At 43.2% G+C, this 22,834-nt stretch overlaps 1 protein-coding gene across 1 annotated transcript in view; it reads left to right on the top strand.

Annotated features, from left to right (window-relative positions):
- Nucleotides 1–22,834, top strand: part of LOC138304104 (arf-GAP with SH3 domain, ANK repeat and PH domain-containing protein 1-like) — a 1,221,419-nt gene that overhangs the window by 594,316 nt on the left and 604,269 nt on the right. Inside the window, exon 9 of the mRNA XM_069243851.1 lies at nt 20,298–20,384. Within this exon, the coding sequence (XP_069099952.1) occupies nt 20,298–20,384 (87 nt within the window). The remainder of the gene's footprint in view (nt 1–20,297; nt 20,385–22,834) is intronic.

Genomic DNA, 22,834 nt, shown 5'->3' with positions numbered 1-22,834 from the left:
CAGGACATGTACTTATGTGTTTTACATGTCTTAGCTGTGATAAACTCACATATTTGTTTTACATTACTGTGAGGCCTGCTTCTTTCACGGGCCAGCATTAGAACTGCCCTTATCTACTTTTAAGTGGTAGAGTCTGATCTGAAAGTAGTTGCACCATCATGTTTAGTATTCCCAGAACAGTACTAGAAAATCCTGCTTAGTGGAGAAGTTGGATTTAAGATTACTATTTCAGAAATGCCATGTTTGGGCATTTCTCTGCACTTATTGCCATCTGTGCCTTACAGCCTGTCTCCAATCCATATTTCGTCTGTGGTGGTTGACTGGTCCACTTGTGCATCCCATCCTGAGAGCCATAAACACAACACACTCAGCTGCATCTGTATTCATCTGCATACAAATGGGTTCCCCTGGGCAGGAAGGGTAGAGGGGCTGTCTTATACTTCAAAGGCCAGTGGCCTGCCCTCACACAAAGGACTGATAACCCCCCCACACACACACATGCAGGGCTTCTGGCAGACAAGGCTGGGTTGAAAGGGGACCTTGTGCACTTCAAAAACACTCTTTGATGTTTCCCCCACTTCAAAAGCACTTTTGGGTATGTATATGGGGTCTCTGACCCCACCAAATCAAACACTTCTGGATCTACAACTGGACTCTGTCAGAGGGACTGCCTGGCTGTCCAAAGGACTCAGTTGGACTGCTTTGCTGGAAGGACTGCTGCGCTGCTTGTTGCCCTGCTGCTTGTTGGCCCCTGACTCTTCTGGAAGGACTCTGCCTTCCCCACAAGCGCTCTCCAAGGGCTTGAATTGAACTTGCTTCCTGTTCTGAAGTCTCAGGACCACAAATACTTCACCAAAGAGAAGAAACTCCTTGTGCATCGGAAAATCAATGCACCGTCTGCATAAATTGACGCAACACCTGCCTCATGGCTGAAAAATCACTGCATTACCTACCGGAACGATGCAGAGCCTGCTCATCCTTACCAGCGCGTCAAAGGTTTTTAATGCATCGTCCCTGGGTGTCAGAATATCCCCACATCGCAGTGAGGAACCAAGGCTGCACCCCTGGAAATCAATGCAGCAACTTTCAGCATGGAAATAAACTATGCATCGTATGTGCCTTGCTGGAAAATCCAACGAGAGCCTTATTTTTCAACACATCTCCTCCTCCGAGGCCCCCATGCATCTTTATTTTTGATGCATCATTGTGTCACAAGGATACAACCACTGATTCTTAAGGATTGAGGCTTATTTAAACCTTTAAAAAGTAATGTCTTGGCTTGTGCATGTTGGATTTTTGTTGTTTTGGTCTTATTTTATTCACATAAGTATTATCTAAAGTGGTATGGAGTACTTTTTGTGGTCTTTTCACTGTGTTACTGTATGAGTTATTGCATAAATACTTTACACATTGCCTTCTAAGTTAAGCCTGCCTGCTCTGTGCCAAGCTAACAGAGGATGAGCATAGGATAATTTAGTATATGAAGTGACTTACCCTGGCTAGGACTGTGGTCCCTACTTGGACAAGGGCGTATAGCTCTGCTAACTAGAGACCCAATTTCTAAAAAGGAGAATGTACCATCCAGAGTTGTAGGTCAATACCGAGTATCACATTGTACCCAGTGCTGATATGCAATGACTTGACTGAGGATCTGATACTGTGGCACCTGAAGTTTGGGACTTTTCAGGAAAAAAAATAAGACTCATTTAAGGAATTCAACCAACAAAAATACCACTGAACTCAAATGAAGTGTATCTGAAAATTCCTCAGTATAATATGACTCCTGAGACAGTTGCAGGAATCACTCCCTTCATAAACTGTCTAATTGAACAGGGAATTGTAAAGAAATAATGGGAAGTCCATGTAACTCATTGCATGACTGCAAAAACGCAGAGTAAAATACTGCATAGTCCAGGAAAATCAACATGATAGTTGTTCCATGTTATCCCGTGGTACCGAATCCAGCAGTGATTTTATTACAAATTCTGTGTAAAGCAGAATGGTTTAACGTGAATGACCTTTGCCTAGTGTTTTACTCCATACCATTACATGAGGAGAGACCGTTTCTCTTAGTGTTGTGGTTTGGCAGTTGTGTTTTGGCATGGTGCAGAGTTCCACAGGGGTATACAGAGAGTCCATCCATCATCAACCAGATCTTGAAAAAGAATCCGGAGTGCCTTCAAAAGCCTCTAACATTCAGTCTTATTCCAGTACATTATTGACCTACTTGTGGCTTCAAACACTCAAGAAGTAAGTAGGAGAGAGACAATCGCCCTTTTGAATCATTTAGGAGAGAATGGACAGAAGTTTTATACTTAGTTCACCACATTGAAAAAGGTATGAGGATGGTGTTGCAAGAAAGAAGCTTGGCAACGTTAAAAATGAATTCCCCCACCACTGGGAAAGAAGTCTGAATACTCTAAGGAATGGTTAGCTACAGTCCTCAGTGGATTCCAAACCTTTCTCTTTTGTCCAAGCCTTTACAGAGGCTGACACATAAAGATGTGACTGATCCAGTACCATTGGATGACAACTGCAAACGTTCCTTCACAGAGCTGAGAGGAAATCTGTTGTGCCCCTGCTCCTGGAATGCCTGATTTTAACAAATGTTTGAACGCATTGTTATGGGTCATTCCTGGAATGTTTTTGTTCTCTTCTCGGTGGAAGTATTGTTAACCCGAACCAAGACCCAACATCTCACCACTGCATGCTTGACCTGTTATGAACAGGTCATCTTCACCGCACTCAACATCCATTTGAAACGTTGCACTCTATTGCTAATCCCTGTTGAAAATGTTGTTGATTTTAATGATGAGGTTGAGCATCACTGTCTCGATGTTACTGAACTGTGCACAAAGCTGAGACCTGACATTTAAGACATTCCCTAGCTGAAATTGATTATGTCATATTTGTTGATGGGTCCTGTCTAAGAAACAAATATGGTATATTGAGATCTGGCTATGCAGTTTGCACGGTCTCAGGTGTGATAGAAGCTTCATGGATTCAAGAAGCCTTTTCTGCCCAAGTAGTCAAGCTACTTGCTCTCCATAGAATATGTTGTTTCATAACAGTTAAAAGTGGCAATCTTCATTGATAGTCAATATGGCCTTGGTGCTGTTCATGACTTTGGACAGTTGTGGTCCCAGAGAGGCTTTATGACCTCTTCTGGATTTCCCATCTGGAATAGGGGCAAAGTCTACAATTTGTTGAATGAATTACAGTTGCCTGCAAAAATTGCATATGTGAAATGTGCTGCTCAGTGAACTTCTACTGATTATGTAACCTTGGGAAATATATATGCAAACAAAGTGGCGAGATACTGCACCCTAACCTTTATAGTTCAAATTGGTTTTATTTTGTTATTGAGAATAAACAGGTGGCTGACATTAAGCATAACATATCTTGTATCAAGAGTCAAAAAAGGGAAAACACAGAGAACATGTGGGAACCCCCCCATCCCTCCCTTGGCATACTCACAGGTGATTGTTGCATCGAAGGTTCTTAACTATCTGATGGGGAACAATATCGGGGTGAAGACCTGATTCCGTGGGTGGGACTGAGTTGGTAAAGCACAGCAATTTCAAGTAGTTAGGGCATGTCAGTACCCCAACTTCTTGGGGCAGGAGGGTTATGTATGGTTTCCATTTGCCTCTCTAAAAGTCTCCTTCCGAAGTCAATATGAGAGCTCGTTTTTCCATCCCCAGTATGTGCCATATTCGGAGAAGCCAGGATAGATGTGTAGAGATTATGGTGGTGCCCCAATATGCGAGAATGGTTTGATACATTGTCCCTAGCGCTAAGCCAATATGTCAGCCTCTGCGAGATTAGAGTGGGAAGCATAAGTGTGTTGGGCATTCCCAGAATTGTATAAGCTGGGAATCTGTGAATTTGTGTGTTCATATGTGTATCTATGTCATTAAGAACCTGTTCCCAAAATTGTGTGAGCTTGGGGCATTCTCATAATATATGCTGTAATGTGCCAGGTGACCCACATTGGCACCAGCATTCTGCACTATGTGTCAGGTAGCACTTTTGCAAGTGGGGAGGTGTGTTATACCAGTAGGTGCTGAGCTTAGTGGATGTCTCTACACTTGAGGAATTGCATGCAGTGTGACCAGCTCTATAATGGACCTATCCCCATTCTTTGGGTATGAAGCTTCTTCTGATCTTGAGTTCCCAGCGTTTTTTTTGCCCTGGGGTTTTAGGCAGTGGTAAAACATGAAGTAGAATTTGATAGAGTTCTGAAATCATGTCCTTGCACGTAATTTTTGTGATGAGCCATATGTCTTATGGTAGGATAAGTAAGCCAGTGCCGAACCTGGAGGTAGTAGAGGCGCTCTGTCTCTGGGACTCTGGGTGGGCAAACTAATCTTTTAGCTCATCAAAGGAGATAGTACTGTCTTCACCAAAAAAGGTGGTCAGCCGAACAACATACAGAGGTTTTCCATAGCTTGAATGAGGCTTGATCCAGCCTTGGTGTGAAATCTGTGTTTCCTGTTATGGGCGTCAAGGGAGAGGGAATTGAGGTTAGGCCTTTACATATTGTCATTCTGTCCCATGCTTCGAGCACTGACCTGGTGACCTGGGAGGAGTATAGAACCAAGCCCTTTGTGATCTCCTCTTGAAAGGGACCCTCCACAGGTGTGCGCCTGCCATTTCTCAATACATGACTCAGCCCAAGACCACTCTACTATGTTATGGAGTTAAGGTTCCTGGTAATAGGCTAATAGATTAGGGATACCCTGACCCCCTCTCTGCAGAAGGCGGGTAGCTCTGCTCGCGTTTCATTTATGGATGTTTATCCGCCTATACAAAGCAGAGTAGGGCCCGTTGTAAAGGTTTGATTATCCCGGCTGAGGGCTCAATTTGGAGAGTCTAGAGCAGAAAAAGAATTCATGAAGAAAAGTCATTTTGAGAGCAGCAATCTGGCCAAGCTACAAGAGGCGGTACAGTCTCCATTGAACTAGGTCTTGCTTGACTTATCTAAGTAAGGTGCAATAGTTGAGTATTGCAGTGTCAGTCACTATCGGGGCAAGTTGAATCCCCAAATAGGGAATGGAGATTGATGACCATTGTATTGGGAGTTGACCGGAGCGCTTCTGTGTTATGAGGGTGGGGACTTTAAGGTTATAAGGGCCTACAATCATGGATGTTAGTTTAAAAGCCAGCTGCCTCTCCAAATAATCTTGCCTCCTCTATGAATACCAGTAGGGCCTTCTGAGGGGCTGCCCACGGCTCCTACGATGTCATCTGCATATAAACAGATGGTGTGATTTTCCCCACCAAATTGGACACCGGTGATGTGCGGGTGGTCATGAATTCTTTGAGCCAAAGGCTCCATGTAGAGCACAAACAACAGGGGTGAAAGTGGGCAGCCCTGTCGTGCCTCTCTACAGATGGGAAAAGGAGGCAATGATATTTATTCAAATGGTCGACCTGAGGTGGCCATAATTGCTGAGTATCCAGTCTACCCTTTCTTTAATGGAGAGTGATACAGTGAGTCAAGTGGTGAGACAAGTTCAACAATTTCCTGTTAACTGTTATTGATGCATGGGAAGAAGTTAAGAGATTGATGGAAGAAGTGACAGGAGAAGAACAGCAAAGTTGTGGTAGAGCAGGGTGAAGATGATATTTGGGTTAGGAGATGGTTGGACTGTGTTGCAAAACAGTCTGTCACCACCCATGGATGCACACTATCCTGGACAGGCTCATATAGGTCTTGATGCAATGATTAGAACTTTGAGGCAGACATGGTTTTACCACAGATTCATACTAATAGCAAAAGCCATATGCCACAGATATGTCACCTGTCAGCAGGTGAATGTAGGGAAACACACTGTAGTCACACTAAGTTACATAGGCAGATCAAGAGGACCATTCAACAGTTGGACTTTATGTAACTGCCAGCATGCAGTGGACTGAGATACATCTTGTTTGTTGTGTGCATTTTCTCTTATTGAGTTGAAGCCTACCCAACCAGGAGAAATTAGTCTCACAGTAGCAAAGTTGTTACTTAGAGAATTGATTCTGATGTTAGTCTTCCCAACTTCTTCAGTATCAGACTGAGGAATGCACTACAATAGTGAGGTCCTAAAACTATTGTGTGTGGCATTGCAAGTTGAGCAAAGATTACACTGCAGTTGCAGACCTGAGGCTTCTGGATTGGTGGAGCAGGGTAACGGCACTCTAAAGTCCCAATTGATAAAAGTATGTGCACCCACCACGTTGAAGTGGCCAGACGCATTGCCTCTTGTTTTGATGAGTATGTGAAGTACTCCTGACAGAAAGACTGGCTTGTCACTGCATTAAATATTCATGAGGAGAGCCATGAGATTGGCAGCTGTGCCTGCAATCCCGCTTGTGATCATTACAGATGATTTGGTACTGGATTATTGCAAAAGCCTAGCTGATGTGGTTAATTTTGTGTCTCATCAGGTTGGAGAAGCTAACGTACAACTGCAGAAGGAGCTCTGCCATGACCTATGTCCAGGCGACTGAGTCATGGTTAAGAAGCCTGTGAGGAAATCCTGACTGGAAGGGGCCTCAATAGATGGTGTTAGTAACTATGACAGCTGTGAAATGTGCTGGATTCATGCAAGCCACAGTCATAAAGTTCCAGGTCCCCTAGATAATACTGAACCTGAAGGGTTGGTTTCAGTGAGGGATCAGGTGAATTAAGCTGTTAGTGCAGGGCAAGTGGCTGCTACAGCACAATTGCGATCTGAGGGGGGGGTCTGAGCAATTCAACAGCAGTGGTTGGTTCAGAAGGGTTGAGATAAAATCAGTTTGCTCCTGAAACCTTAGTTGCTGAGAAACGACCAAATGCTGTGTTTAAAAAAACTGTACCAGGAGACAATTGGCCAAGTGAGCAAACTGTGCCAGCTGTGCAGGTGCCCCCAGTGATTACTGATGAAACTCAAGTCAAAGTGACAGGGATGCTGAGGGTTGAGTAATTCAAGGATTAAAAAGAAAAAGAGTTCCTAGTCAAAAATAATCAGCACCTGAATGGACATATTTTATAGCAAATGAATAGAAGAAGTTGCAACCTTCTGCTTTAACAATCTGAATTCAGTTCATCATTATTGAAGTTGTGATTGCGGTGGGGTTAAAATTTAAAATCTCATTACCACTTGATGGACAAAAACATTATATTTGGAGCTGATTATTAGTGACTGCGAGCAGTGCTTGTATTAGAGGCTTTTGTATAGTTACAAGTAGAAAAACACTTCATTAACTTTCTAGAAGATCAAGGAACTTTTGTGAATATCCTGAATTTTTGAAAAAGAGACCATTTTGATATTTGCTTTGCGCATAAATAAAAAAAGGGACTGAAAGAAACAGTTGGTATTATTGCTGTCACATTTAGATTTTTGTATTTTTGGGATTGATTTTGATTTTTGTATTTTTGGGATTGGTTTTGATTTTTTTATTTTTGGTCTGAACTTAGAGAACTTGTGAAGTCGAGTGGAAACAAAAAGAGTAAGCTTAGGTACTTATGTGTAGGAATAATTAGTGGTGTCAATCATTATGATTATGAGTTTGCCTACACTTAGTGATTCAGAGAAGGGGGAATCAAACAGTTTCCCCAAGTCCTGCAAGCCCCAAAGCAAATAAAATGTTTTGCTTAATGAGGAAGGTTGGTGTGGTACATTTTATGTATGAGTATTCTTTCCAAAGATATATCATGTGGAGCATTTCAATGAGCCAGTCTGGGATGAAAAATCAAACACCAGAGTTGAGAGAGGTGCCAGTGCTTCAGAAGTTGTAGGTGGTGTCTTTGATGCCATAATCCAACCAGTGGGTATTATCCTGAATGACCACAAGATAAGGAACTGATCAACTATTGTAGATTTGCTTTCTACAAACACTGCAGGTGCCCTCTTATTAGTAGGCAAATAAATGGTTGCCCTAAGATCAAGGATTATAAAAAATTGTCTTACATTAGACAATCTTCTCCCAAAGGTGGGTGGGGTTTGCAAAATGTTTCAAGTCCAACAGTGTTGCACTTACATTCTTGACAATAGTAAGAAGTTGAAGAAGTATATTTAAAACATGACTGAATTGAAAAAGGACCCGAAGGGGTTAGAAGTGACTGGTGCCTGAGAAGTGACAGGTAATGGTTTGTCAGCAGTTTGAAAATGGTTTGGAATCTTAGGAAAGGTACTTATTGGAATCACTTTGAGGCCCATATTGGTTGTATCCCTGTCTGCCTTCATTGCAGTTGGTGTTGTAAGCTGATCAAGAAGCTGATAGAAATGAGAGCAAAGAGAGGGAAAAGTGAGATCAAGCAGTTAGAGGAGCCCAGAAGATCTTACCTGAAACGACCGCTGAACTATTGAGCTGTCTCATTGAAATGAGAGGTGGAGGTTTATGCAATTCAGTTTGATTCACCATCAGAGGGTGGACTGATATATCAGAAATGTTAGTACTGTCACTTGGGCTACAGTAATCACCCATGTGTGACAGTTCATGTATCATGTTAATCAAAGTACTAATAGTTTAGTTGTAAAGTGGTGCACTTACAAGCCATATTAACGTGCATTCACTAGAGGCTGTTAGTTGAAAGCGATGGGATATAGCTTCATTCATTTAAAGAATTTCTTTGCATTTACAGTGTGTCATAGTGTAAATTATTAGTCTGCAGTAAAACAATAAAACTATCTATGAAAAGGGTTTTAAAAGTAACATTCAAGTGTAGAAAATTTAGTTCTTCGCAATACTGATGTGAAATGTTTAGAGTCTATTTCGTTCTGAATTTACTATAACGAGAACATTGGCAAGGCTTATTAATTTTGAATTTATAGTTCAGAATGTATAATGTATAGCAGATGCATAAATGAATGTCCTATTTTAATTCATTTGATTAGCCTAAGTAAGGCCTGCAAGGCCCTGCTTCAGACTGTGCAGAAAACGTTTAGTCATGCTTGCTTACCTGTATTATTTTTTCAAACATTGATCTCATGGGAATATTAGCTTGGTATTAGATATTCTATTGTTTAACACATAGGCCCCCATTATGACATTGGCGGCAAATGCCGTCTTCCGCAACGGCCGCCAACATAACGTTGCCGTGGCTATCAGCCGTCAACCACATTATGACCATAGGCAGAAATCCACCAGACGGCTGGCGGAATTCTATCGATGGTCATGGTAGCAGACGGCGGTAAGGTGGCGCCACGCCTGCAAAACACCGCCTACCGTATGATGTTCCATAATATGGCCTGCCGGTGTTCTGCTGGCAGCAGCGCCATGTCCCGTCTCCTGCCTGAGGACCACCTGCAAATAGGTAAGTTGGGTTATCTGAGAGGAGAGGGGGGTGTTGTGTGTGGGGGGGTGTGTGTGTGCCTGTTTTTGTATGCGTGCATGCGGGTGTGAGTCGCGTGGAATGCATGTGTGAATGGACAAATGTGAGTGTACGTGTATGTTGTGTGTTGTGAATGCATGTGTCCTTCAATGTATGTTAGTGTGTGTTGCGGGGTGTGGGTATGTATGAGTACATGCGTGGGTGGATGTGGGTATGCGTGTGTGGGTGTGTGGATGTCGGGGTGGTCGGGAGAGGGAGGGTGGGGGAGGACTCGGGAGAGGGGGGGCAGGGGAGACCCCTATCAGTGCCAGGGAAGGAATTCCCTGGCACTGATAGTGCCTACTGCCATGGTTTTCGTGGCGGCAAATTTGCCACACAAACCATGGCGGTAGGGGGGGTCATAATCCCAAGGGTGGGATTGTGACGGCCGCCTGGCTGGGGACCGAAGTCTCCAGCCCGGCGGCTGTTACCACCCTGATGGATGGAATGGTACATTGGCGGTTTGGCTTGAGCCAAACCGCCAATGTCACAATTTGGGGAAAGGTACCGCAAGCCTGTTGGCAGTACCTTTCCCCAAAATACTGCTGTCCGCCAGGATCATAATGACCCTCATAGTGTTTTGGAAATCCATCCTTGAACACAGTGCATGCTGGAACTGACAATGTATACAAATGTTTCAATTCGCATGGATGAGCTAAGAGGGAAGCCATTTCACTTGAAGAACTTGCGAATGTTCAGCGATGTTTCACTGTGTGGCATTACTGTTTGCCATTGGGCAATCTCACCTTTTGCGTCATTTGGAGTGATGCATGAGCAAATAATGTTGCCCTATGAAGTGTAATATACCTTTACCTAGATAGATTTGCAGCTTTCCCTTAGGAGCAGAACTCCTTGGACTCTGAGAGGTATAGTCCTCGTTATTCTTTGCTCCTTTGAAATGCTCTGCTAAGACTTAGATATTTTCCCCCTGACCTGAGAAGACCCTTGACCAAGCTTCTGAAATGTTGACGCCTTCCCTTTTTACCTACTTTTTGCCAACCTTAGTTGCTTGTTTCCCCAGATTTCCTTTTTCCAAATTTGTTTTGTCCCTTTTTTGCTTTTTGCCTTTTTGCGTTTGTGTGTGATGTAGCAGATGCTAAATTGACTTGTTAAGTCGTAAGGTTTCCCCTTGCTCAGGTTATCAGAATTGCAAATTTAGAATTGCTGAATGATTTACACAATTAGGCAATGAGCCCTTTTCAGATTTTCCTGTTGCTGCTTTGTGTGGCATTGATAGAATGTTTAGTATTTCCGACGTTAGTTCTGATCTTCTTTTGGAGGTTTGGGCAACCAATTGTAATTCTGTACCTTTACAGTCTTGTCTTGAAAATTGTTTGCCACCCTAAGTCTTAATCTGTAATAAACACCTCTGGACTTTATTCCAGTTTGGAGTATTCTTTGTGAGGCTAAATGAGTCATATTGTTCTTTGAGTTGACTGTTATGAATTTTGCCCTCATCACTACTCCCTTGTGCTGGGTGAAAAGATTAATCAAACCTGTCCTAGTGCAATCCAGTGAAAGAATATGCTACAACAGATGTAAACTGTCTTGTATAGCATCCAAACGGGTAATGAATTTAAGAGCAGCATAAATTAATGACATTAAAGTTAAATTGGATGTCACACCTGGTGCTTCGTGACATCTTTTGGACAAGTGCCAGCAACTCTCTTCAGGGGAAGATGAGCATCCAGCTGTGTTTTTCAACTGAACATGAACATTTGTGTAAAACGGTTTCCCAGTCCTTCCTCAGAATTAAAGCAACATTTTCATTCAAATGCATTGTTTCAGAAATGCCAACTACAATGGCAATTTTACTCAGTGGAATGGATGCACATACTGTTGGATGCCACCCACATACCCTACCAATATGTCCCCATGGGTCAGTAGTGCGGGGAAGAGGTAAGCCTGAGGAGCATGGGTACAGCATTATAGTCAGCTGGTGCCTCCTGCTACAAAATTTATGGCCCCCTCCAAAAAGTAATCCCTCTTCGCACTTCATCCCTTACATCCTCACATGAAGCTAAGAACTAGACACCCGATTATGTCTGCTCCACCAAATCCAACTTTTACTCGTTGGAGGTCATGGAGCAGTGGGAGCATTCAGGGCAGCATCCAAATCAGGCTGGGATGCTGCAGGGAATGCTCTTGTCTCTGCTCTGCTCTGTCAGGCTCAGGATCTCAAGGTGGCAGAGAAGATGACTAGCCTCATTATTAATAAGTACTTCATTTTATTTTTGTAGATTTATGTTCCACAAAAAAGGGCAATGGACCGTGTCTGATTTATTTGCTGAGAAATAATAAAAACTGTTACAATGCTGCCAATCACATAAAGTGAGTAAGGCACAGAGAGAGTAAATTATAAAAAAAATTATGAAAATTCAAAAAGTTTATTCTAACTAAAACAAAAAGAAAAACGCAAACTCAAGGGTTCTTCATAATGTTACTTTTAGCTCCATGGTGAATAAACACCCCTTTGTTGCTACCTACTTTCACAGTTATGTTGTGCGTACCTCACCACGTCCTTTTGCTTCCTTTAAATTGACTCAAATAACACCAGGGGACCATGTTGCTGCAAATCACCTCCTCCCATCAAAACAACCCACTTCCACCACCCCTCAACTCCCACCCCCTTCACACAGAAAAAATAACAGAAGCCTGGTGCTCCTCCCCATCTCCCACAGGTGCTTCCATTACGATAAAATACATTTATAAAATGTACATGCAGGGATGGCTCCTCCGATATGGTGAAGGAGCGTCACCCATGCCAGCAACAGCAGCAGCTGCAGAACTTTTACAGTAAAACCATAATGCACTAGGTTTATTATGTTTTTACTGTAAAAGGGGTGGGGCCAGGGGCATGACAGAGACAGAGGGGAAGTGCACAGCACTCTTCATCAGTGCGTATGTATGTATGGCCAGCTGTCTCAGGCCACCCAAACATAAATGTGCACTAGGCTCTCTCCAACCCATCAACGCAGTCCTGGATTGGAGAGAGCAGGCCGAGGCTCCCACTCTGCCTCAAAGTGCCCTGACTGGGCACTCCATTCAAACCTATTGTTGCTTTCATGCTGCCATCAGCATGAAAGCAGTGTTAGGATTGGACGCAGGGCAGTCTGGGAGCCTGTGCCTGCAGCTGCAGCAGAGGAGTGGTGGTGGCGCGGCAAAAAAGGTTAGGTGTTATAAATATATTTTTTTGTCGCTCCCCCAAATCCCGCCATGCGCCAACCATCCCTTTTCCCTCCCACAAGCCGAGACTGCATACATGGTGCCCGTCCACAGTATTCCACCACCCTCAGACTTTCCCTTACCTCAGTACCAAAGAATGTTACTATATACATTCTCTCCCCCTCTCTATTTGACTGCTTCTATTAAAGAGCTTGGTGCTCAGTCTTGGTGCTCGTCAGTAGCTCTGCCCGACTGAAATGACTGTGCTTGACACTTCAAAAGTCGCCTCATCCAATAAGTGTGTGCTACCATGAGGAATCCTAGGCGCTAGCAGGGACAATGCCAGAGGACCTGTACTTTCATCCAGTCAATTAAGAAACATCTGACAGAAATGAACCAAGAGGAAAGTAAATAATATACCCATGAGAAGATGAGTGTAGGGGTATTAGAGTGCTAGGCTTTACAGAAAAGATGCTACAGTTTTGATGTCAGCTGTTAATGACAACCCACAAGGCCCAACAATGGCAAACTGACCTCTGTGGGGAAATCCTGGCTACTATATCATAGCCAAGCAGCAATGTCTTTGTCAAATAATACACACAACATAAGAGCAGCAGCAAACAAAAAAAAAAACATTTGACATGCAATGGGTCTCGCGTTTGTTTGAGTTAGAGCTATTAGTGTTGTAAATTCCTAACTGGACTTTTCTTGCCACATAAATTGCAAAAGAATAGTGAAACAGTTGACATAGCGAGTTGATTGAAAGTGCCACAGCCACCATGAGCATGACCACGAAGGAGAGACACAAAAAGAAAAAGAAGTTTGCTTGCAGTCAAACATATCAACAAACGTGCAATTATCCAAGTAACAGGGTCGATGGCCAATGTGGTGACAAAACTGCCCAAAGGAGGGAAAAACGTAAAGCTTTTACGAATGATAACAAAGGATTTTTGAAAGGCAAGCCCATGACCGAGTGGTAGTGATGGGCGTGTAGTGTAGGTGGTTAAAAGTCCACAGATAGATTTCACGCGCGTGCGCGCTTGACTTAACAACATTATGCTTTAGAAGTGAAATTGAAAGTGAAAGTGAAATTTAACTGCAAAGGTAACATTTATAACGTAAAATGCCACAAAATTTAGAAAATCAGATACATGGACTAAATGTTAGAAAGCAAATAAAAACCACACCTTCGTAAAAGGGATTTCAATATTGTTCTATAGCAAATGGAGCAAATAGAAAAACTTGCAAAGAATGTTCTCAGTGACTGAAGGGGACATAGACTTTTTGCCTCACCCTTGCGTGAAAGAGATCAGGTAATGGCTGGTGGTTAATTGAGCTGATTTTTTAAATTTTGCTTTGGACTTAGAAACTTTTTGGAGGTTAAAAAATGTCAGTGGGGCATGCTTGGAAGCTGTGCCTATAGAAGGTTTTACATGGCCAGATACATTGGTTGAGCAGTCCTGGGCCATTCTCAGGCTTTCTGCTCAGAAAAACTCTCAGCAGGAAAAAACACTAAAATTAAGCTGCAAAGTTTGTGTACTTGTTGGAGCTGGTCCTTTTTGGAGGGTCATCCCCAGAATGTTTGCCTTCCTCCTACTATTTTTTTAACTGAGTTCATTTTTGTGGGCTTTAGGGCTCTGGACATTTTACCACTGCTGAACAGTGCTAAAGTGCAGGAACTCTGGACTCTAAAACATGGTGATATTGGCTTATCTATGACTGGCATGTTTTATTTATTTGTAAATAACTAGTAACTTGCACTATATGTGCCCAGGGCCTGTAAATTAAATACTACTACAGGGTAAGTAGCACTAATTGTGCCACCCACTACAGTAGCCCTTTAAACATGTTGCAGGCCTACTGCACAGCTTGTGTGTGCATATTTAAACTGCCATTTCGACCTGGCGATTGCACCCAGCTGACAGGCCCAAACCTTCTTTTTTATTACATGTAGATCACTTCTAAGGTAGGCCTTAGTTATTCCCAAAGGCAATATGCAGTTTAGTTAAAAGAAAATTGGACATGTACTTTTATGTTTAACATGTCCTGGCAGTGAAAAACTACTACATTTGTTGTTCACTACTGCAAGGCCCATCTCTCCCATAGATTAACATTGGGGCTACCTTGCAGCAACTTTTAAGTGTAACTTCCAATCAGGAAAAGATAGAAATTTGAAGTTTGGTGTCTCTGGACTCACAATTCAAAATCACAACTTATTGTGAACTCAGATTTTGAATTGTAAGACTGAAAATGACACTTTTAGAAAATTGGCATTTTGTTACTTCAACCATTGTGTGCCTCTGCCTGTCTCTGAATATACATCTGGGCATTTTCTCTAGAAAGTCACACACAAAGGGAGCTTGGGTGTGACATTTGCATCCTGGTGGCCCAACCCTTATGGGTCTTCCTGGGTAGATAGGAGAGAGGGGCTAGTGCTTAAACCTGAATAGGGCTGTGCCTCCCACAACACAAAGGGCTGCATAATCCCCTGTAGAGTGTCTGGAGCCAAAGAAGAAATGGCAGGGACCTTGTGCAATCCAAAGGCCTCTTTCTGAGGTTCCCCCACTTCAAAGGCTCAACTGGGTATTAGTACTGAACCTCAAACCCCACCAAATAAAAACTTTACTGGAATCAAGGGCATTCTGCCTGGAAGAAGACTGCTGCGCTGCAGGAGAGACTGACACTTTGCTAACTGCTCTGTTGTATTGGCCTGTTGCCTGCTGATTATTGTGCTGTAGGGCTACTGCTACTTTGCTACTGGCATTGCTGTATTGGCCTGCTGTTTCTTTCCTGGGAGTGAGTAGGTCTGGCCCTGTTCTCTACATCCTTGAACCCCAGTTTCTCCAAGGGATTGCTAGTTTTTTTTCCCTGTTCTCATACAGTATCAGGGACATTGAAGACTGCCTGCAACTCCCCTGGTGCTGCTGGGCTCTGCCATCTGTGAGCTACTTTCTGCAAAACCAATGCATTGTCACCACTAGGCATGTTGGAACTGATGCACCGCCCCTTCGACACCGATTCTGCTCGACGACAGCGGATCCACAGCCTGCGTGGCTTGATGACAATGCTTTGCGCGGCTCAACAATGACACATTCCATTCATCCCTTTGGAGTCTGATGCTGATGCTCGACCTAACTGCGAGGCACAAGGAAAATGCAATTCTCGATTTTGTGGAAAATATAAATGCATTGTCTTCGCATTTGCTCATTAACGTCGACCCTTGTTCATACAAAGTATTTTTTCAGCGGACCTTGTGTGAGTTCTGTTACGGCCTGCCATCCATCGCGGTTGACCTGAACTTTGGATTCGCCCTGGTCTCTCATGGCCTTAAATGACCTTTTGACCGCTAGTGATTTTTAAGTGGTACTTTTAGTTTATCCTTTAAAAAGTCATATCTCAAATCTTACTGATTGGATTTTTGCTGTTTTGGGCTTCGCTTACTCAGATAAATATTCTCTATTTTTCTAAGCTGGTGTGGAGTCTTTTTGTGGTGTCTCATTGTATTGATGTAATTAAGTGTTGCAAAAATACTTTGCACATTGCCTATTAAGTTAAGCCTGACTGCTCTGTGCCAAGCTACCAGAGGGTGACCACAGGTTCATTTAGGGTGTGTATCTGACTTACCCTGACTAGGATTGCGGTCCCTGCTTGGAGAAGGTGCATATCTCTACCAATTATAGACCCAATTTCTAACAGTCCTTTTTCAAAAAAACTAGTTAGATCATCCTGATCTTCAAAGAGTCAAGCTCTTTATATACGTCCAGATATTTTGTGCAAGTTCTCGTATCACTACTCCCCTGCTTAAATGTGATAATATTTTAGGTCTGGTTCCACATAACTCTGCTTTCATGTTCACAAGAATCTTTGGCGTTTCAGAGTGTAGCTTTCAGGCAGAGAACAACTTTCATATGTGCCTATCAGTCGTTACAGCTATATGGTTTTGTGGCATTATGCACAGCATGGATTTATCCTGCAGCAGCTACTTACTGAAAATGTGTGCTCTGAAATCACATTCCGCCTTTTATAGGTAGATGGGGAAAGCATTTTCTTTACTACTATTGCTGCCAGCCCTATAGATCTACTGTGTACAACTGTGCAAATGTTTTGTTCACAGATTGTCTTTTCTTTGGCACTTTTAAAGCATTTTAAACATTTGTGAAATAGTCCGTCACCCAACTGCCAGTTGTAGCTCTCTTATTTTATTCACTGTACAGGAATTGTAGTTCCATCAACAGTTTAAACCTGAATGGACCCTCTCATTATGTTGCGTGGGAGGGCCTGGAAAATGCAGACAAAGGCAATGAATGGGAAGGTCATGAAATGTCTCTCTCAAGCCCATCTTCTGTAGTGCAGTAATATATTTGTCAAAAAAGAATTTGAAAATAGTCAATTTTACGTTTTTATATGGGTTTTTCTTTCTCTTTCAAAACCCCATTCTTCACCCCCGTTTGAGAGATTAAGGGAGGCCAGCTCATTTAGAGACTGTTGACTGGTACACCATGTTTTTTCAAAGCTGCTGTCTGTGACTTTGACATCCTGCACATGTAATTTAAAGTGGCAGATACCAGTTACTATGCATGGAGTGCATTCCTTAGGTTAAGACCATAGAAATGGACTGACCAGCATTCGTGTGAGTGATTATCAGTGGTCTCATCAAGACTGCTGAACATAAAATTGTTCAGCTAAACATTCTAAAAAGTGCAAATCCACAGAGCTAAGCAGTGAAGGCCCTAGGTAGCCGCACTGGTGTGTAGTAATCCCTAACAGCTGAAGTGTCATCAACCCCCCTTGGTTCCAGTGCTCACGAAACCATCAATTTCCAGATAAGTCCAAATGGAGGGAACGCAGGCAGTAGTCCCAAAGTTAGTTATTCATGTATCAGTAGGTTATGATTATTTCAGTGTTCCTTTCAAGATCGGGAGCCGTAATGTAATGTCCAAATTCCTTTATTTGAAATCTTCATACAAAAGTATTGGTACCGAAAAGTATTTTAAAATCCTCAAATTATATCTTAAACTGCAAGCTGTTTCTTATGTAGAAGAATGAGGCTGGTAAGAGGTGTTTTTCTACTCAGTTGAAAACCAAAACCCTTGATAATTATAATGCAGTGCCGTATATCCTCCACATCTTTATTGTAGCCGATTCTGCACCTCAGTTAGAAAAGCCTTAACACCATTTCACACTGTGCTATGACTATTTCTAATCCCTGTGTTTAAATAGTTCAAGAGAGGTACACCCTGAATATGGACCCTCAGAATATTTATGGGACACAATATTGAGGACAAAATATTAAGCAAAATTATTGACATGTAAGTAAGTCTAGATATTCTATACCCAACTCCCCATATATGTACCTTCACTGTACATATCTTTGAGGTGTGTAGGAAGCTAGGAATTATTAATAGTAAAGCTATACTTCCCTATATGTGCTTACCTTTTGTTACTTTGTCCCTCGAGATTCTGTCCCCAAACTTCTTGTACCACAATATTCTGGTGTTGTTCTGGTATATGGGGAGTTGGCTTTGTTTCCGATATGCTCATGGAGCCCTTTAGTGGCATGCAATATCCTTATAATGTCCAGCACAGGCTACTTTATCCTATACTATTTTTATACTATACTAATATTATTAATTTATTATTATAACCGTTTAAGCAATATATGAATCCGCTTAGGAAGACTTGTCTCTGGGGTCCACAGCCTCTTCATCTCCCCACGGTCTGATGAAGCAGGAGCAGCCATCAGTTTCTATTTATTCAATCAGGCACACCAGTCAGCTTCTATTGTTTCAATGGTAGTTTTGAAAAGTAGTCAGGGTTGGAATGGGACAGAAAATAGGCCAAGGCAACAAAATGAAAGTGGTTCCACTACTTAATCAGCCGAAAAGAGTGGCTGACGTTTGGAAATTGTCGAAGTTTTGAACTTGTAAACACATCCTTTATAGGTGTTTTGAATGGTGTGGAAGAGAGATTTTTCTTGCTCCAGGCAACGTTTGTTTTATTATCAGGGAAATCAACAGATAAGCTGCCCCAGGAGACCATAAAAAAAGCTCATAAACAACCACAAAATAGGTCCGCACCCAGACTTGTCAGACCAGCCCATCGGGCACTACCTGGTTGACCTATATCCCAGTCCAACCTTGAAAGTAGCCCGCAATTTGGATTTGGTGCCATGCATGCCAATATGATGGGTGAATTGTGGGCATTGCCCATTCAGCCCCTGCAGTTCTTGTTAGGAAAATCCAGACATAATGTGGCAACAGCAGGAACTACAAGCATCGTTCATTGCAATGTTCCCCTCAAAGCAGACGTAATGTCACACTTGGTGAAAAGGCCTACGAATCCCTACAAATGAACTCTACATAAAACTGTTTTCAAAGCTCTGTTGTTTGTGTTTAGCAGCTCCTGTGAACTGTTGAGGGTTCAGAAGGTGATCCCACGTCAGAAGGGTTCCAAATCCTTCATTTAATGGTGAGGAGCCACTTTGGGTATTTCAGAGTACAGCTCGCTACTTTTTAGGGGCGAGCGCAAAGCGCTTTGTCACCTGTTGTAATCTCTCTTAAGGCTTCTATGTCACCCATGTCACGCCAGTCACTTTCATTGGTTTATGGGCCTGCCTTTTAAAATCTGCTTGCTTTCATTAGTGAAAGGCATGCATACGTCATGCCTTTTCTGGTGTATAGCCCTCCTCGAGCACATCGGCCAACTACTGAAAACATATGAGGCTCTATGTTTTTCGTCTGGTTTCTGAACTACTTTTTCTCTTTATTTCACAGCGTGATCTCGCTGGGCAGTACTCGAGCGCTTTGCATGACATCGATCCTTTTACATAACTAAATGCACTTTTGCCGATTACATAGATAATTGCACTTTTGCCGGTTACATGGATAATTGCACTCTTGCCGGTTACATGGATAATTGCACTCTTGCCAGTAGGTTTCACTGCGAGCTAACTTTTATTTCCTTTTGTGTGTCTGCTTTGCGCTGATGGCGACCTTCGGCTCGCTTATGTGAAACTTTTACTTTTCAGTTTATATGGCAAGAAAAGTCCGGTAAGGAGTTTACAATGCTAATAGCTCTAACTCGAGCAAACGCAAGACACATTGCATTGCAAATGCTTGTTGTAATTTGCGAGTCTATTTTAGTGATGCCTAAGCGTTATTCTGTTCATTTTACATTTTTTAAATTATTGTTATCCTTTTAGTGATGTTACAGCGTGTTGTCATTGACTTCAGTAGTTGTGTGACGTCACCTCCTCTAACGTCATCAGTTATGCTAATTAGTTCTCACTTTTAAGAATTTCCAAAACTTGAGAGCTCTGTGACAGGTCGTAGCTCTATAGGCCTGCCAAGCCAGCAGTCCACCCAGCTTCATCTTACATTGCACTTTATCCAAACACTTAAAACAAAATCTATTCTCATTTTATGTTCTTTGAAAGAATAACCTGCAAAGTCAGCGAGGCTAACACCAGAGCCCATGGCCTCTCCGTTTCCACACGTTCTACAGCAGGCGCCGTAACCAGCTTGCCCACGTCAACCTTTTGGGGACAGTGGCTGACGATAGCACCTCTCTCAGAGCAAAATGTAAGCATGGCTGCATTATGACTTTAAAAGCACACTTGCACGCTGATATGTGCTCAGCTCCCCTTCCCGTACAAATTACTACTGAAAAGTTAAACTGTTCCAGCAGCAGAACCAGCTTCATTACTCGAGAGTGGGACATAGAGAGGCTAGGGTAAACAAAACTCCCCTCGGACATTTAATTAACTGCATTTTTGTGCTCCATATTTCAGATCAAGCTGAGGCAGGATGAGGAGAAAAGGCAGCTGTGCTCTCTGCGCGACCAGCTGAAGCCTGCCTTGCAGCTCGAGCCCAAAGAGGTAGGAACCTGCCTGGCACCTTCCCCTGTACGCCTGGAGGGTGGCTGGCATGTCTACTGCATGTGGATGGATATGGGTCCTTGTGATGCACGGATTTGGTCCCTTGTGATGAACGGAGTCGGGCCCTCGTAATGCATGGATGTAGACCTCTGTGGTGTACACAGGTGGGCCCTCGTACTACACGGTTGTGCACCCTTGTGGTGTAAGGATATGGACCCTTGAGGTGTACAGAGGCGGGTCCTTTTGATGTCCAGACTTGGGGTGCTGTAATGCACAGATGTGAGAACTGCTGGAATGTGGGCCATTGTGATGCACATATACAGGCTTCTTGTGCGCAGAAGGGGGTCAGTGTGGCGTGGGAAATTGTGATATACGGAGGTTGGCTCTTGTAGTGCACAAATGTGTGCCCCTGCGATGCATTGAGGTGGGCTCTTGTAGTTTAAAAATGTGTGCCCCTGCGATGCATTGAGGTGGGCTCTTGTAGTTTAAAAATGTGTGCCCCTGCGATGCATTGAGGTGGGCTCTTGTAGTTTAAAAATGTGTGCCCCTGCGATGCATTGAGGTGGGCTCTTGTAGTTTAAAAATGTGTGCCCCTGCGATGCATTGAGGTGGGCTCTTGTAGTTTAAAAATGTGTGCCACTGTGATGCATGGAGGTGGACTCTTGTGATGCGCGGAGATGAGACCTTGTGATCCACAGATGTGGCACCTTGTGGTGCACAGAAGTGAGACCTTGTAATGCACAGAGGTGGGACTTTGTAATGCACAAATGTGGCTTGTGATGCATGTGGGTGCTCTCTTGTGATGCCTGAAGCCGAGACTTTGTGATGCACGTAGATGGTCTTCGGTAATACACGAATGCGGGTCCCTGTGATCCACAGAGGTGTGGCCCAGTAGATCAATGACTAGAGAGTAACAAACGAGATCACGAACACTACTAATGCATGCATGGTGTTGGGACTGCAACTGCAAAGGTGGGGATTTCTACAGCCCCGGTGTATGCTTTTCTCTTCTTGATGCGCGTCAATCTGTTATATGGGGTTTTGCACTTCTTGCACATGGATGCATACACTTCTAGGGGCATCATGGAGCCCCCACTTTAGCAACTTGGAGGGGTGGTGGAGTGAGTGGCGGTTTGTGTACTATTACTGTCATCCAAACAGAAGCTCATAAATACCACTACAAGAGAATAGTATGGAGCTGGGGGTGGCAGGCAGGAACAGAAGGGGCATGACAAGAAAGAAGAGGGAATTATGGAGAATAGTGCAGAGTGGTTGATTGGCGAATGGGTTGTCAGAGAGAAGGATAGAAGAGTTGATGGAGAGACGGATGGATCAAGGATCGATGGTGAAAGTATGGAGGCGGAGGAGGAATGAGGGGTGAGGGGAAAAGAATGGATAGTGAAAAGGGTATGTAACGATATGGAGGGTTGGCCAGAGAGAAGGAAGGGTGGGTGGAGAAGGATGGGTAAAGATATGGAAGGGTGGATGGGGAGAAGGAAGGGTGGATGGAGAAGGATGGGTAAAGATATGGAAGGGTGGATGGGTACGGGTGGGTAAAGATATGGGATTGTGGATGAGAAGGAAGGGTGGATGAAGCGAAGGATGATCTTGAAGGGGGGGGTGGAGAGTAGGGAGCGTGGTGGAGAGAAAGATTGATGAAAATATAAAAGGTCCAATAGAGCAGGGTGGATGGAGAGAGGAATGAGTAATGATATAGAAGGATGGAGAGAAGGAACGGTGAACGGAGACAGGGATGGCCAAATTGATTGAGAATTGAAGTGTAAAATGCACCAGTTAGCCACTTTGTTTTCAAACGTCCTCATGAAGTAACGAATGCTGGGCTTTGTCTCCTCACTGACTCAGTGACATTGAGGGCATGGTTCAAAGCCGGGGATATTTTATTTTTCTGGCTACGCCCTTCAGTACTGCCTGCATGCACGTCTGTTGTCTGGATCTGTGCACTTCAAGCGCATGAATTGAATTCTCTTTATGTATGAATGTGTGCACTTCTCTTTGTGAATCTGTCTTATTCTACATGTGAGCATTACTAGGTCAAAGATCTGAGCACTTCTATTCTGTGGATGTGTGCATGTTTAACACATGAATGTGTGCATGTTTTTTTATGGCTATGTGCACTTTTATTGTAATGATTTGTGCACTTATGCCATGTTAATGTATGCGCTTTTTGCTCTTGGATATGTGCATTGCTAGTAATTGTATACGAGTGCTATTAATGCAGAGATGTGTGTACTTCTACTATACGGATGGTTTCACATCTAGTGCATGTAAGTGACCACTTATATTTAATAAATGCATGCACATCTGGTGTAAAAACCTGTGGATTTCTAATATATGGATGTGTGCACTTCCATTGTATGGAATTGTGCACGTCTAGTTTACAGATATGTGCACCGCGATTGTAAGGATACCAGTGCATCTGATGCAAGTTG

Source organism: Pleurodeles waltl, chromosome 7, assembly GCF_031143425.1.
Source record: "Pleurodeles waltl isolate 20211129_DDA chromosome 7, aPleWal1.hap1.20221129, whole genome shotgun sequence".
In the NCBI taxonomy this organism is placed as follows: Eukaryota; Metazoa; Chordata; class Amphibia; order Caudata; family Salamandridae; genus Pleurodeles; species Pleurodeles waltl.
The sequence above is the reverse complement of the archived record's forward strand: the minus strand, read 5'-3'. Positions and strand labels throughout refer to the sequence as shown.